This window comes from Austrofundulus limnaeus, unplaced genomic scaffold, assembly GCF_001266775.1.
Source record: "Austrofundulus limnaeus strain Quisiro unplaced genomic scaffold, Austrofundulus_limnaeus-1.0 Scaffold504, whole genome shotgun sequence".
NCBI classification, from domain to species: domain Eukaryota; kingdom Metazoa; phylum Chordata; class Actinopteri; order Cyprinodontiformes; family Rivulidae; genus Austrofundulus; species Austrofundulus limnaeus.
Window position 1 is genome coordinate 177788 of NW_013952906.1, and position 14227 is coordinate 192014.

General features: G+C 38.8%; 1 protein-coding gene across 1 annotated transcript in view; it reads right to left on the minus strand.

Annotated features, from left to right (window-relative positions):
• The window catches only part of LOC106530259 (uncharacterized), a gene marked incomplete in the record, with an annotated part of 71411 nt that overhangs the window by 18370 nt on the left and 38814 nt on the right, over nucleotides 1-14227 (minus strand). The window contains 1 exon segment of the mRNA XM_014025839.1: nucleotides 7943-8167. Coding sequence (XP_013881293.1) covers nucleotides 7943-8167 — 225 coding nt within the window.

Below are 14227 nucleotides of genomic sequence, written 5' to 3' on the forward strand. Positions count from 1 at the left end.
ATATACATATGCAATATACACATGGATTTTGTTCGTATCTGAAAAAAATCTTAGAATACGAAAACATTGGTGAATGCCACAAATTCTCCTAAATCACTCATACGCACAACTTAAGAACAAATCTGTGCGTACGAATGGTTCTTGCATGAGGCCCATTGTTTCAACCAACAAACAACTGTCTTCTAATTATAGGTTTTAGTACAATTTAAGTTACTTGCATTTTATTGATTTAATGATTCATTAACTTTGGGTTTAAAACATATTAAAAAGACATAGCAAAATATCTTTTTGTGCAGAAACGTACTACTTAAAAAAGTCTGGTTTTAATTTTATTTTGAAATAAAATACAAAATTTATGTCTACAAAATRTGCGCCTCTGTAAAACAGTACGACATTTAAACGAAGGGGCGCTTCAAGTTTTGAACTTGTTAGTTGCTCTCTTTCCCGCTTAATTCCAGTCTTTTGTATCRGCTCATCAACTCACTGTATATATAGTGTCCCATAATTCCTTTAACAAAGATCACATTCAGCAGGAGTGGGGAGGTGACCCCCTTTTAGAGTGCGTGTCCCACATTTACAGAAAACATGTCATTAGGAGGGTGAATTTATAGCAAAAAGGATTCACGTGGATCCAGCATAATTGAGTGCTCTGAATGAGTTCATATGAAAGGTAAAGATTTGGTTCAACATAAGACTGCTGTGGGCCAGCAGGAGGTGCAGTAGGAGAGAATCTGCAGGCTGTGGTTCCTAAAACGTCCATAGTGTTTGTTGGAGCATAAAACGTTGGATTAGAGCAACAATGTTGACATACAATCAATCACACAGCAGAGCTACATTATATTACTAAATGTACAGCATGTCCTGTAGGTTTATTTTAACCTGTAAAGACTGGAGGAGGACTGCATTTAGGTCAAACTTGTTACACCAACACTTTTATCTGAAATAAAATAAACTAGTGGTTAAATTATTTATTGTTATTGGATTGTGCAATTTCAGCTGATTACTTGTTTATTGTTGTAACTGGGAAGGAGAGTAACGCAATTTCAATTCTCTGAATGTTTTGCACATACGAAGCATTGACAATTACACTACTTGAACCTTGAATCTTGAAAATCCTCCACTGTGACACAGAAAACCCTTCAAAACGTCAATACGCAATGATGTGCAGTGAATTTATTTTAGCATAAAAAGCATTACTGGCATAAAAAGTAACAAAAAGGCAACACATTTCAACATGTAGCGTAATTGTTTGAGCTTATTTGAGAAAAATGGCAATAAAACCTATAGTGCTTTAGTGAAATGGACAGACTAGATGTTCAAATGGTTACTAAGAAAATTAAATATTATAACGGAAATGGGAGTACTACAGTTTGTTTACTCAGTTGTATGTGTTGGCTGGTATCGATTCATCCAGGACATGGCAAATCCAAATTTATTTATTGAAATCAAAGCGACTGGACATCTATTCTTTATTTGAACTAATACATAAAAGAAGTTGCTTTGCTTAAAAAATGAATTCACATACTTGCTAAGACATTCAAAAGTGCAACTCCCAAAGTATACCATTCTTAAGGGCTAAAAGCTCCTTCACTATAAATCTTAAAAAAAGAGATACTCTTGCTTTCAGTGTGAATAATAGGTTCTAGTAAAGCAAAAAGAAGTRCTTATCTTAACCCAGTTGAAATAAGGCTATGCTAATAATGCTAACTACGAAACAATGAAATAGATTTTCTTAGAAATGATGATTTATCCCAAGTCTCTAAAAGAATTCAGATGTTCAGTTTGAATTACACAATTAATCTGCACAAAATGGAATAAAATCAGTCTATTCTACTATTGAGCGACTGTTTGTATCAGCAAAGAAATAAACAAACAAAAAAAGATTCATCTAAACAAAGGACCTCTAAGTTGCTTTAAAGCAGCAGTACTTTGGTCTTTATCTATTCAGATTAACTTTTCTCTCATTAATTTGACCAGAATTAAACTTATTTATTCCAAAATGAAGTTGCTCAAAGAGCTAACACGTTGAACTATCCTTTTACTGTTATTGCAAGTCAATGCCAACTTCTGGAGCAGTATCTGTATTTAAAGTTTTTCTTTTTGAGATTTATTTGTAATTTATTGTCTTGTTGAGATTTATTTCTCAAAGACGGAGTAAAATATATAAATATTTTAAACATTTGGAGTGACATCATCAATGCCACCATCTTATTGTAACCTCAAGTAGGTCCTAAAACAGGACTGCAGACACAGGATATTTGAGCACAATAAAAACCAAATGAGTTTCTTAAAGTTGAGGACAGATACTGAACCATGGTTCRGCTGAAATTAACACTCCTCAGGGTAATGACAAAGATGATCGAGAGTGGAATTATTAAATCGGTAACACAATGGCAGTGGATGCSAGTMTCTGGGAGCATTTTCTTGTAATGTTGCAGCGACACAAACACACAACTCCTCCCCCTCACTTTCTTTAAAAGGACTAAGGAGTGTGTGTTTGTGTGTGCTGATGGGGGGAGTTAAAGCTCTGCTAGGAAAACAAACAAAGACACACGTAGCAGCCACACTCCTGCCTCTGGCTGCACGCCACCAGCCTCACCACAAACCACAACTTACGCTTTCTGCACACAGACACACACACACATTAGACCAATCAGCTCCTGCCACAGATCCCCACTGATATGACCCCCAGAGGCCAAATCATCTGCTTTACTGCAGGAGCAGATCTTCAGAGATAAACTCACAAAGAAAAATCATCTGCTATTATCGCCCCGCCGCTCCTTGACATTGTCCCATTAATAAGGCCATTGTGGACGTCGCTCTCTGTTTGGACACCGCATAATAGACTCTTTGACAGATTTACTTTGCTCTCCTGCTCTACCCCGTCCTTTTCTCTGTGCCGTGAATGCAGCGGGCATATTCCACGCTGCCGCTCATCAATAGGCGAGCTGTTTGTTTGCCTGGTTATTCTGGACTGGTGGTAAATACGTAATTCCAGACCAAAGGCTGAGCAAACAGGAGTTACATAAAGGCACTGTACCTGAACACACAAACACCTCGCACCGCCGTCTTCTCTTAAGAGACGGGTCTTTCTTGTTCGCTGTTTATTTTTTTAATTTAATTTTTTGCGCGTTTCGCTGCTTGGAAACAGTCAGCCTTGATGTAGACTGGAAGATCGTGCTGCTGGATGGGGTCAAAGTCAAGTTGGCTCCAGGCCGACAGGTGTCCCGTATCAGTAATGACATTCATCAGAAACCCACAGAGTCCCTCGCACCACGACCAGCCACCGTTTAACAACACAAAGGAAACCACAGCTACGTGATTTTACTGTTGACCCTGTGCTCAAAGCCTGACTTGTTTTCTACAGTTAGAAAGAAGAGGATAAATAGGCCACAAGTGGTCTTAAAGTTAAGGAATATTAGAAAAAAGCAGCAAATGTTCTATAGTTTACTCTAGTAATATTATTTATGATGGAAATATATATTCTCTTAGACATGTTTGCTACATTTATGTAAGTGTATTTACAAGTTCAAAAATGWGGTTATTTTCTTTCTATTAGTATTGGATTAAGGTAGTTTTAGTTGCTGCCAGAAAGTCCAGCATTCTTGCTGAATAAAACAGCTTCATATTGGCAGAGAAATAAACAAACTAGTAATAAAACCAGTTGGTTTCGACACTAAACCGAAGGAATCACCAGAAAAAAACTAAAGGTGGGATTAATTTTTATCACTTCATACAGTCTCTGGAGGAATCCACATGTAGGGACGCATGCAGAGTAGATATCTGAGTCACTCTTGAGTTACAATTTTTGTAAATCTCTGATCCACTAAAGCCATTTTTAAATTCTCTTTTGGAACTATTGTCAAAAATTCATGTGCATAAATTCTATTTTTTTATTAGAAGCCTCTTCTGACTTCATTTTCCAACTTCCTATTGATTTTATAATTAGCTACCCTCAGTTACCAACATCCATTCAGAGCTATGGTGTGTTCATAGACTGGAGGAAAAAATGGATTTTTCTGTGTCGGATTAGTCGGTCATAGGTGACCCCTTACCAACAATGGTGATCATTTCTTTCGCACATGTACAAAGGTTGGTATAAGCTTTGCGTCAGCAGTTCTTTGTGCCTGTGTTACAAACTCTGTGCTGTAGAATTAACGTTRACTTCAAACACGGCAGCGCCCACCGACTGATGGTGACCCAGAAGGTCACAATGAGGTGGGGTGGGGSGTGGAAGATGAGTGGCCAAATACAGGAAGTCACTGGAGTATGGGGAGGGGTGCGCAGGGAGGAGAATTTTGGGAATCYTTTGGCGAGCAGTCAGTGCTGGACTAAACAAGACCAATTAAAACCTGTTAGTCCTTTTCAGAAACTAACGAGGGGCCGCAGTCACAGGGGTCTGGATGGAAGGCAGTCATCGGAGGACACAAACACTCGTGCACACACAAACTACACATCAGGACAATTGAAAACACTAATGGSCAAAACAAAAACCAGATTGCACCACGACAAATTTAGCAAATTTCCCCACCGAGCATCTTTTCCTTAATAACCCATAACAGAACGGTTCAACAGAAGGAATGTTTTCCAGACCAAACACTGGCATCAAATGTTTTGTTTCTGTTTGCAAAACGAAAAGCAGACTTTTATTAATGAGTTCAAACAACCACTTCTTGTGCGTTACCTCCAGTCGGAACTTGTCTCACAGCAAATACAACTGTTCTGTGGTTGGTCAGAACTACACCGGAGTCATTTACACATCAACTGCTCCACCGAGAGGATCGACTGGCCAAGGCTGTTAGAAAATACAGTCATCTTTACAACTGCTCCAGAAAAACTTATGAAGATAGTCAAATAATTCTTTTGATAGAAGAACTCGTGGAAGGAGATGGCACCAATTCTGTGCACAGAGGAACAGCAAAAAATCAACTTCCAGCATTGTTTGTTGGTAACAGTGGTAGTGGTGGTCTCTTTAGTCACAAATTTAAAAAAAAGTTACTCCTCAGTGAACAGAAATACCAGATCTTCCTCCTCCAATTCCTCCATCATCAACTGAAAATTAACATMATCTCTGGCAAGAAGCTGTTTGTACGTGACATGAGCTGCAGTGGGAGGACAATGAGGCCTTACCAGGATGTCTCCCCCACAGATTCTCATTAAGGAGGAATTATCCATGCGAAAATAAAATGTCTCATAATCACCTTAGCAAGATATGAGGACTTGAGAAGTTTAACCAGACCTTAAAGGCCTACATATATTCTAAGCCAAATTTATTGAAACAAACTCTTGTATTAGATACCRTTCTCACCAGTTTCACAACTGATTAAACGTTGTTTGACGCACGGTCTGCAGGATGTTGTTACAGTTTAAATTAAATGTGACCCATCATATCGAAGTGACGATTAAGTCAAATTTGGACAAAATGACCTAACTACATTTTTAGACTCCTGGCTTTAAAAGCTACATTTTGATAGCTGGATTATTCTGATATTATAAGCCTATTCAGAGATATAACTTAATTTGTCTTGTTGGTTATGATAATACATTACTGTTTGGTCTGAATCCTAATTTTATGTTATTTGATTGAGTAWTTTTTGATGTTAATATAAAGAGAAAACCTCAAATATTATTTGTATATTCAGATTTCCCAGTTGGAAATAAGCAAAAACATTGCTAGCTCACAGGGAAAATTTTAAAATTTTAAAGCATTTTTCCTCAAAATCAGGTTTTTTTGTTTCTACTGGTAAAAAAATGCTTCAATTTTTTTTTCAGGATTATATTTCAGACAGTTCATTCAAATTATACCATTGATAAGGTATTAATTCATTATATTTTGACAAAATGCAATTTTTGCACACGTTTAAATCAAAACCCTACATCTGCCTGTTGGACTTAACCCTTGTTTCGATGTGATGGGTCACAAATGAGAAGATCAGTAACATGATCCTTTTTATTCTTTTATAAAGAAGTTACAAGTTGACAAATCCTACCTTGTTTGATACTTTGGAGCTTTTCAACTAGCGAATGTTTGTTTTTCTGTCATTGCTTCTGGAAAAGGTATTAACTCTTAAAAATGGGGGTATCCTAGTTTTTGGGCATCTGTTTGTTTAGATACAATGTTTTTCAGTTTCACAAAGTCTGTCATGATACGATTTYGATTTAATTCAATTTACAAGTTTGCAGTCGAAACAATGCAATATCATTATGTCCATGATTGTTTTAGATGGGCACATGATGACAATATGGATCCATGTTTTTGTTTTGCCTCCATGTAATTGAAAAATTTTATTAATACATCAATGTATTTTTTTTACTCTTATTGGGCATAATTTCCTATTCCTGTTGCGCAGAACCTCAACCACACCCTGACCTCAGAGTAATTGATTCATGTGTACCATTACACCCCTAATATACACATTCAAACCACAGTCCTGTAACACAAAAGCCTTATTATTAGTCTGATTTTCCTGCAGAACAGTGACGCCAGCTGTGAAGTTCTCCATCCTGCCTGATAATAGTCTGAACAAACCCATGCAATCAGCCCCATTCACGGGACACAGCACTCACAGAACCGCTCTGACCTGACTGACCTACAGAGGACCAGCCTCCTCGTCCTGGATTTTAGGTGTGGGTTCGTATCGTTTCACCTGTCAGCTTCAGAGCTCTCACAGGAACAAGGACGCCAGGAATTAAACACTTGAGAGAAATTAGAAATCTCCTGGCCAAAACTCCTGTTTGCAGAAATGAAGGAAATTCTACAAAAAAAAAAAAAATGAAGTGGTGTAATGGAGGGCAGATTTTTTCAGGGTTGAGTTTTTACCTCCGCCAATAATGTTTTTGGTCGCGTATGTCTGTCTGTCTGTCGTTCTGTCTGTGGACAACATTACTCAAAAACTTGTGGACGGATTGTCATGACATTTTTAACACATGTGGGAACTGGGCCAAGGAACACACCCTTAAATTTTGGTGAKGTTCTAGATCACAATGCGGATACAGGAATTTTTTTTCTTTTAACACTCTGAGATCGGCAAAGCTGTGATGCTTTCACAGGGCTTCTGTAAAAAACAGTGACCACAGACTTCAAACTTTATAAAAGTAATGTTAAAACCACATTTAATGATGATTAAATTTTGCCATAATATGCGCATTTACAGAACGTTTTGTGACCAGGAAGTGCGTGACTGCACCATGAAACCTATTTTTTCCCATTTCCTCAAACACACCACATTTCCAAAACAACCAATCAAAACAGTTTCTCGCTACTAGGCTTGTAAACAGAGAGCTGCCGGGCCTCAAAGTTTGGAGACGGGGGAGCCAGTAAGCACTTTATAAAGAGAGTCAAACCATTACAAACTCATACCAGGGGATAAAACAGACAACAAATGTGACTGATGAAAACTTAGGAGCTTAATCCGACACTAATTTGACAATGAATAACGTCGGGCGACGAGTCTGACTTTTTTTTTCACATTGGACTCCACCGACAAGAAATCCCGTGCATACTGCTGCTTAAATGTTCGCTACGTCAGACCTTATTCGGGCAAATGTGTTTCCATCTCTGCTTTTGTGCATTAACTCTTACAGGATGGGGGAAATCGGTCTTGGCGGAGGTTTGCACTCTCAGAGTGCTTCTAGTTATAAATGCATTTGGGTGTTTTTCAAGACTTATGTTCCAGTCAGTTCCAGCACCACTTATTGCTCATAGTTAGGCACAAAGCTTAACATTCTTAACATTAGCACATTCGTGTTGGAAGARGTTCTCATGAGTCACTAAACACATTCTGGTAAAACTCATTAGACGCACAGTTAAAGGAACAGTCTGGTTGTCGAACAAGTTTTTGGGTTCCCAGCACCTATATTGCTTTTTTGAAACCACTTTTTTTTAGCTTAATGATGCGTTTGATTTGGCAAACAAATGCTTTACTTGTTGGAAGAAACTCACAGTCCTCAAAGTTGGAGCGGCTTTTGCTGCTTCTACTCTGCTGAGGTGTGTTGTCTTGTAGTTTGGACAGCAGGTTTAACGCCTTTGTTTTCCTCTCCTCCATGCGTGGGTCCCTCTCCTCGGCTCTGCCTTCACGACTCAACRGTGTCCTTTGTCCATTTCGGTCGCTCAGTCCCAGAATATTGGGCTCCTCCTCGGCAGGCCTCTCGTCATTTGAGTAAGTACCTGGAGTGTAAGCRGACAACTTTAGATATAGATTTAAACAACTAAGCAAGGCTTGTTATTAGTATGAAAAGCACATCTGTATTCATGAAGCTTTAGAAGTAGCCACTACATCACATTCCTTTAATAAATGTTGATTCTCTTTACAGCCACCCTTTCCTTCATTTCTTTCATAAACACACCAAGACATGAACTCTGTTCCTTAAACAGCCATTTGTTTTGTCATTGCTCAGCCAATTAAGAGTCTTATTATCTCCCAACACAAAGTCCGCTGAATACACTTCTTGGTGCCGAAGTGTGGAGACAAAGAGTGCCATCAATACAGACTTGAGACTGAAGAGGTCTGGGATTGTCTTCTGCAACAGTTTCCATTAGAGTTTCTGAATCTTTTCTTTGTGCTACTTTTTTGCAAAATGAGAGATTTTTGTGTTAATTTAGAAAGTGATGCATCTGGAGACGGTTCCATTCATTCACTCAGGGGAGAGATTGACCATTCGAGTTGCTAACGCGCACCCAGATTCATTAAGCTTCCCAAACGTAGCGGAGAGAATTCATTTCTTCCACCGGTGAGCGTGCAAAGGTCAGCAGCGCAGATTGATGGAGCCATGTCTCATTTGACAGGATGTCTTCCACCACGCTGCACACAATCACACGCTCTCGTGTCCCGCCGCAGCTCCAATGTCAGCGGAACAGGCGAACGGACAAGGAGGGGATTTATGCATTTCTCCATGGCACAGAATTCATCATTTGTCCTCGTATGCAACACAAAACCATCGTCGTGACATCGTGATGAACGACAAGTGAGGATTTCAGCTTTCAAAATCTCAGAACTTTGGCTTGAGCCACAAAAAGTGCCATTTGTGTTCTGTTTTTTTTTTTAATTAAGAGATACATTAGGTCTGTGAAACATCAAATAGTGTGTTGATGTAGATTATTGTAAAATTACAGTGAAGCCCCAATTTTCTCAAGGGCTATGTCCTTAAGAGTACCAGCAAATCTTGAAAAATACAAATATGGGCCTACAGAATATTTGTGGTGGCATCATAATGCGATAAGAACCAAACAAAAATGCACAGGAGCTAAATAGTTAGCAGCTACTGTACATGCGGAAGGCAGAAATGCTGAGTCATGTATTGCATTTGTTTTTGTTTTTTTGGAACTGTCGTTAATATGTTACAAAATTTGTAAATAAGATTGTTTTTAATAATTTGGCTTGAAAACTCCAGAAAAAGCATGAGAAAAAAATTGATGTTCCCTACTGTACCGCATTTCTGGTATTTTACCATAAGTGATTTGACCAGTGTGTTGGAAATGACTCAGTGTCTGTAAAATCAATAGAATTAGGATCAATAAGTTGTGGTGGCCATCTTGAAGATGTAAATGTAATGATTAAAATCTGAGCGTTTCATTCAAATCCATCCAGATAATTTGTTTGACAAAAAAAAGTACTGTGGCTGAACTTTTTGCATAAAACATGAACAACAGTTTCTTTTTTCAGTATCATTTTCAGATTTGTTGCAGTTTTTATGAAMAGTTTGGCTAGGTTTAGAAAAATAATGCATGCTTTGTGTTGCGACACACCTTTTAATAAGATTTAATACAACTTACAAAGCTGTATTTTGGATTTCTTTAATGTTTATGCTGCATTCCAGTTGTCCTTAGAGATTGTAGTTTTCCACTGTAATTCCCCCTGATGTCGTAGTTTCGAGTCGAGAGGTCGGTGCAACACGACCATGACATGAACCAGAGGGTGTCCAGGGGTGAGTGGCACAGAAACAGAGCCAGAGACCAAATACAAAAGGCAAGTGATTTATTTACAGGTGATGGTGATATATACAGGAGCTGYGACATCATCCAAAGAGGTTCTGTGGAGGCAACTGGCATGGAGGGAGATACCAAGGATTCCAGGATCCAGGAGGAGAATTCCAGAAGAGTCACAGGTAAGTGGTTTCCTTAAAGGGATCCCCGATTAGTTGTAACATTAGACTTTATATGATAAACATACTTCAACTGTAAAATAAAGACTGTAAAAGTACTGTAGGATTTTCAGTTTTATTACAGTTTTTTAATTAAAAGTTTAAAAATATATTACACGGACAGGCCCATTTCATTTACACGCAAAGCATTCTGGGTAAATGATGACATCAACTAGGTCATCGGTGCGAGGCTGCTAGTGAGCTATATCCACCCTGAAGGTTAATCTTGGACAATATCTGATGATCGACTCTTTTAAATGAAACCAGAGAGCGTTGACAGAGAGGAGAAGGTAGAAATGACTCAGCCTGGAACTGAAAATATGGATGGAGGACCTCAGTTTAGCTTGTTTGTCGCACTAGCGCCGAGCTAATGCATATAAGGCAATATAGCATGAGGGCTAGTGCAAAGGCTAACAGGCTAAGCTGAGGGCCATGTTAAATATATTTTTAAAAATTTACAACTAAACAGCCTACAGTATTTTTACTGTTTTTATTTTACAGTTAAAATAAATGTTTATCAAATAAAGTTTAATGTTACAACTAATCGTGGATCCCTTTAAAGCTGATGCACTGGTGGTTTGTTCGTCCTGAGCAGGGGTAATACAAAAATGCAAGAAAAATACAAAACTTAAGACTTGAGTTTACTTAGCTTGGTTATAGCAGGCTGTCTGGTTAGCACCAAAGAGGTATGTTGCTCCAGCGTTGAGCCAAGGTCAGAATGAGCTTTAAATAGGACACCAGGCAATCAGGAGGATCTGCTGCAGCTGCAGCAACCAGGCAGGTGGGAGCTCCAATTGCATCAGACCCTACCTGAGTGTGCGTCATTATTTCAACATGGCTGCCCCTCGCATGAAACTCTTTTACAAATCATTTTTTAACAGTTCTGTGTTGTTTTCTTTCCATTAAGTCAGACGTACTTATAGTACTTTAGGGCGATTATTAGGGTTATTAGGATATGTTTTAGCTCTGTACACACAATACACTGTATCATTGCAGAGCAAACAAAATAGAAACACTTTTTCTGACATTCTGACAAGTTTGAAACTGGAACACTTTCAACTCGGAACTGACGTCAGTCCGGCTTCAGAACTCCGCTACAACTGGAACGCAGCATAAGATGGGATATCTTAAAGACAGAAAACTTAAAATGTCTCCAAAATTTTGTATTGTGAGATAAAAACCGAGCTGCAGCTGTATATCTTGTTCTTCCATTGTAAGGATRCATAAGAACAGCTTTAAGGGGGAAGAGTTATTGATTTTAAGGGAAGACCATCCTCACGTTCCTCTAAATCCTCTCTTTTTGAAGAGAACTGTTTAAAATGTAGCTAAGAGACGTATAAAACATAAAAGGTTTTTCTGACCAAACATTTTATTTTAGCTCTGACKGAGGTTTATAAGTGCGCTCGGTAAATCTGCGTGCACCTCAGACTAAAATTAGTCAGGATTTGGTACACTGCCTAAACAAAAACCTTCCATCCTAACCTCCAGCAGGGCTAATCCATGAATGCACTGAAGTGATTGTTGCTCGGGTCAAGCTGGAAACCAGAGCTGGTGTATAAACACAGAGCAGGTTGCCATGCCAACCGCAGCATCTGAGCACAGCAGATAGCTGGATTTGGCTGCAAGCGGCCAAGTCAAATCCCCTCGCTGATCTCAGAAAGGCCACCGAAGACAAAAACACACGCCGCAAACTGCCTGCCCCCTCAACATMCAGCGCACCAGGCAGAGGCAAGAAGGTCGGACTTGTATCTTTTCTTCTTTTGCGTGTTTGAGAAAGGGATGAGCCGCCGCGAGACAATCGGCGTTCAGAAGCTATTCAGTGCAGAAACTTTGCTGCTCTAAGTCCTGAAAAAAAATAGTGGAAAAAGAAGGAAAGTGGACTTTAAAAAAAAGCCTCACCAAATTATTATTCATGGGGGGGATTTTCCTTTCAGACCTTTTCCCCCAAAGCCTCTCTATCAGCGCTGACAAGTGCCAATCAAAAGGTTTGAGTTCAGGTTTTTGGAGGAACGCTGCAGGATTTCAGAGACAATAAGCTGCGAGTCCACAGTGCCGGCGGCTTAGAGACAATGGTGACATGGCTACACTGTCAGTGTGTGGTCTGTGGAGGGGGGCGAGGGGATGCTTGCTCACTACATGACTAATCTCTGCTCGCATCATCTCTATCTTTTTTTTGCAGCTTAATCTGTYCCGTAGCTTCCTCAGGGACAATTCACCAGGGTCAGTTCAGATTAGTGCTCTTTGTGGCCCCGCGCATCGCCACATGCATTTGGACTCYAATATCTTTACTTAGCAGCTGAATGCTAAACTGTGGGCAGAGGGCTAACAAGCGTGAAACAAATATGAGGGGAGGGATTATTCCATTTGAATTACGAAAAAGTTACTTCCTKTGTTGTTTTGTAATTATGCTTTACACATTAAAGTTTTTATGACAAAAAGTGATTTTTGGAAGCATTATGGGAAATAAGTATTATTATTATTATTATTATTATTATTATTATTATTATTATTATTATTATTATGTGATTTCTCCAATTCTACATTTAATTTCCTTTCTAATTTTCTCATTAATAGAATTCATAAACATCAATAAAATGACCATTGTTGGCATTTGCTTTTAATGTTAGCCTTTAGCACTTCTTCCACTTTATAGTTTCTTGCTCTGATTGTGGTTTTAGATCAGCAAATGCCTAAAAGAACAAGTGTTTTCAACTTTACTGACAGCTTTTCTATCATTTGCTGTAAAAGTGCAGCTGAGGTCACTATGTGGACCAAACACAAGCTGTATTTTTTTATTTAAATAGTTACRGAAGTCTGGCAAAAGCAAACTTTTCAAAAGGAAAACATAATATTTTGACATATTTATGACTGATAATTTTTTAAAAAGTGCATACACTCAATCCTGTTTGCACAGAATTTTATTAAAAATGTCTTGTTTTTGTCTGAGCAAATGAAGAAATGAACAGGACATGCTGAGTGAATTAGAGACAAAGTACACAGAGCCTAAAAAAGTGAACTGGATTAAACTCAGAGTTTGTTTTGCTCCGTTGACTCTAAAATCCAGACATAATGCCATTATTTGACAAACTGGGAATAAAAAATGGTTTCAAGTGTTCAGATTTGATGTACTTTTAGCCTAAAATGCATCATTTATCTCTAAAACTTTGAAGCGAAGCTACATTTTTAAACGTTCCAACACTTGAGATTGGAAATCTATTCATTCTGTTTGTCTCAACCTCYTCTTTATAAATTGTTTGAAAAATTCTATACGTTTAATAAATACAGCAGGTTTGAATGCAGCCCACGAGAGAAGAAAAGCATGATGTTAAAGAGGTAATCTCCTGAATCTAAATGTAAATCAGCCTGCCTGATTGTCGTGACTGATCTGATGACGGAGTCAGGATGAGGTCAGTCTCCTCATCGCTCCCAAGTCTTATTGAGACGTTGAGCCGCTCTCACCTCAGGGGTGACCAGGTCTCACCTATCAGCACAAAGACCAGCCGCACGCTGAGCATCTTTTAGAGACCGGGTGACCCTATGACTGACCTCGCCTCGCCCTGCTGATGACCCCCCCTCCCCCTCCCGCATGAGGGTGACCATGCCTTTGGCCTCTAAGAGGTCAGCACTCACGATCCTCCAAGTTACGTCTCTTTCTCCAGGTTTGTATTATTCCGATTAAGGRGTAAAATAGTGAACAATAGATTTTAAAATGTACCAAATTAAATCAATCAGCTCTTTAAAGGGACAATATTATGTGTTTCTCAGGCATACATTTAAATACTATACCATAAGTATATATGTCACATTTAGCTGTTATTAAAATGCTGTTTTTTATGTTTAAATAGAAAATAAATTTATCTTCTCATCACTTCCTCTTCTAAACGCCTTGAAATTGGCCTCTGTCTCTTTAAGAACCACCTTCATTTCTGTCTCGCCCATTTCGGTGCGGGGAGGGGGTGGGGGACTGCTGCTGCCATGATGCAGTTTACTTGGCATCTGAAAATACATTTCAAAGGTATTTTTAATCTGAAAATAGCTTCACTGAGTGAGAAGTAATGCTGAGAGCTCAGCAGACAGTTAGGCTTCA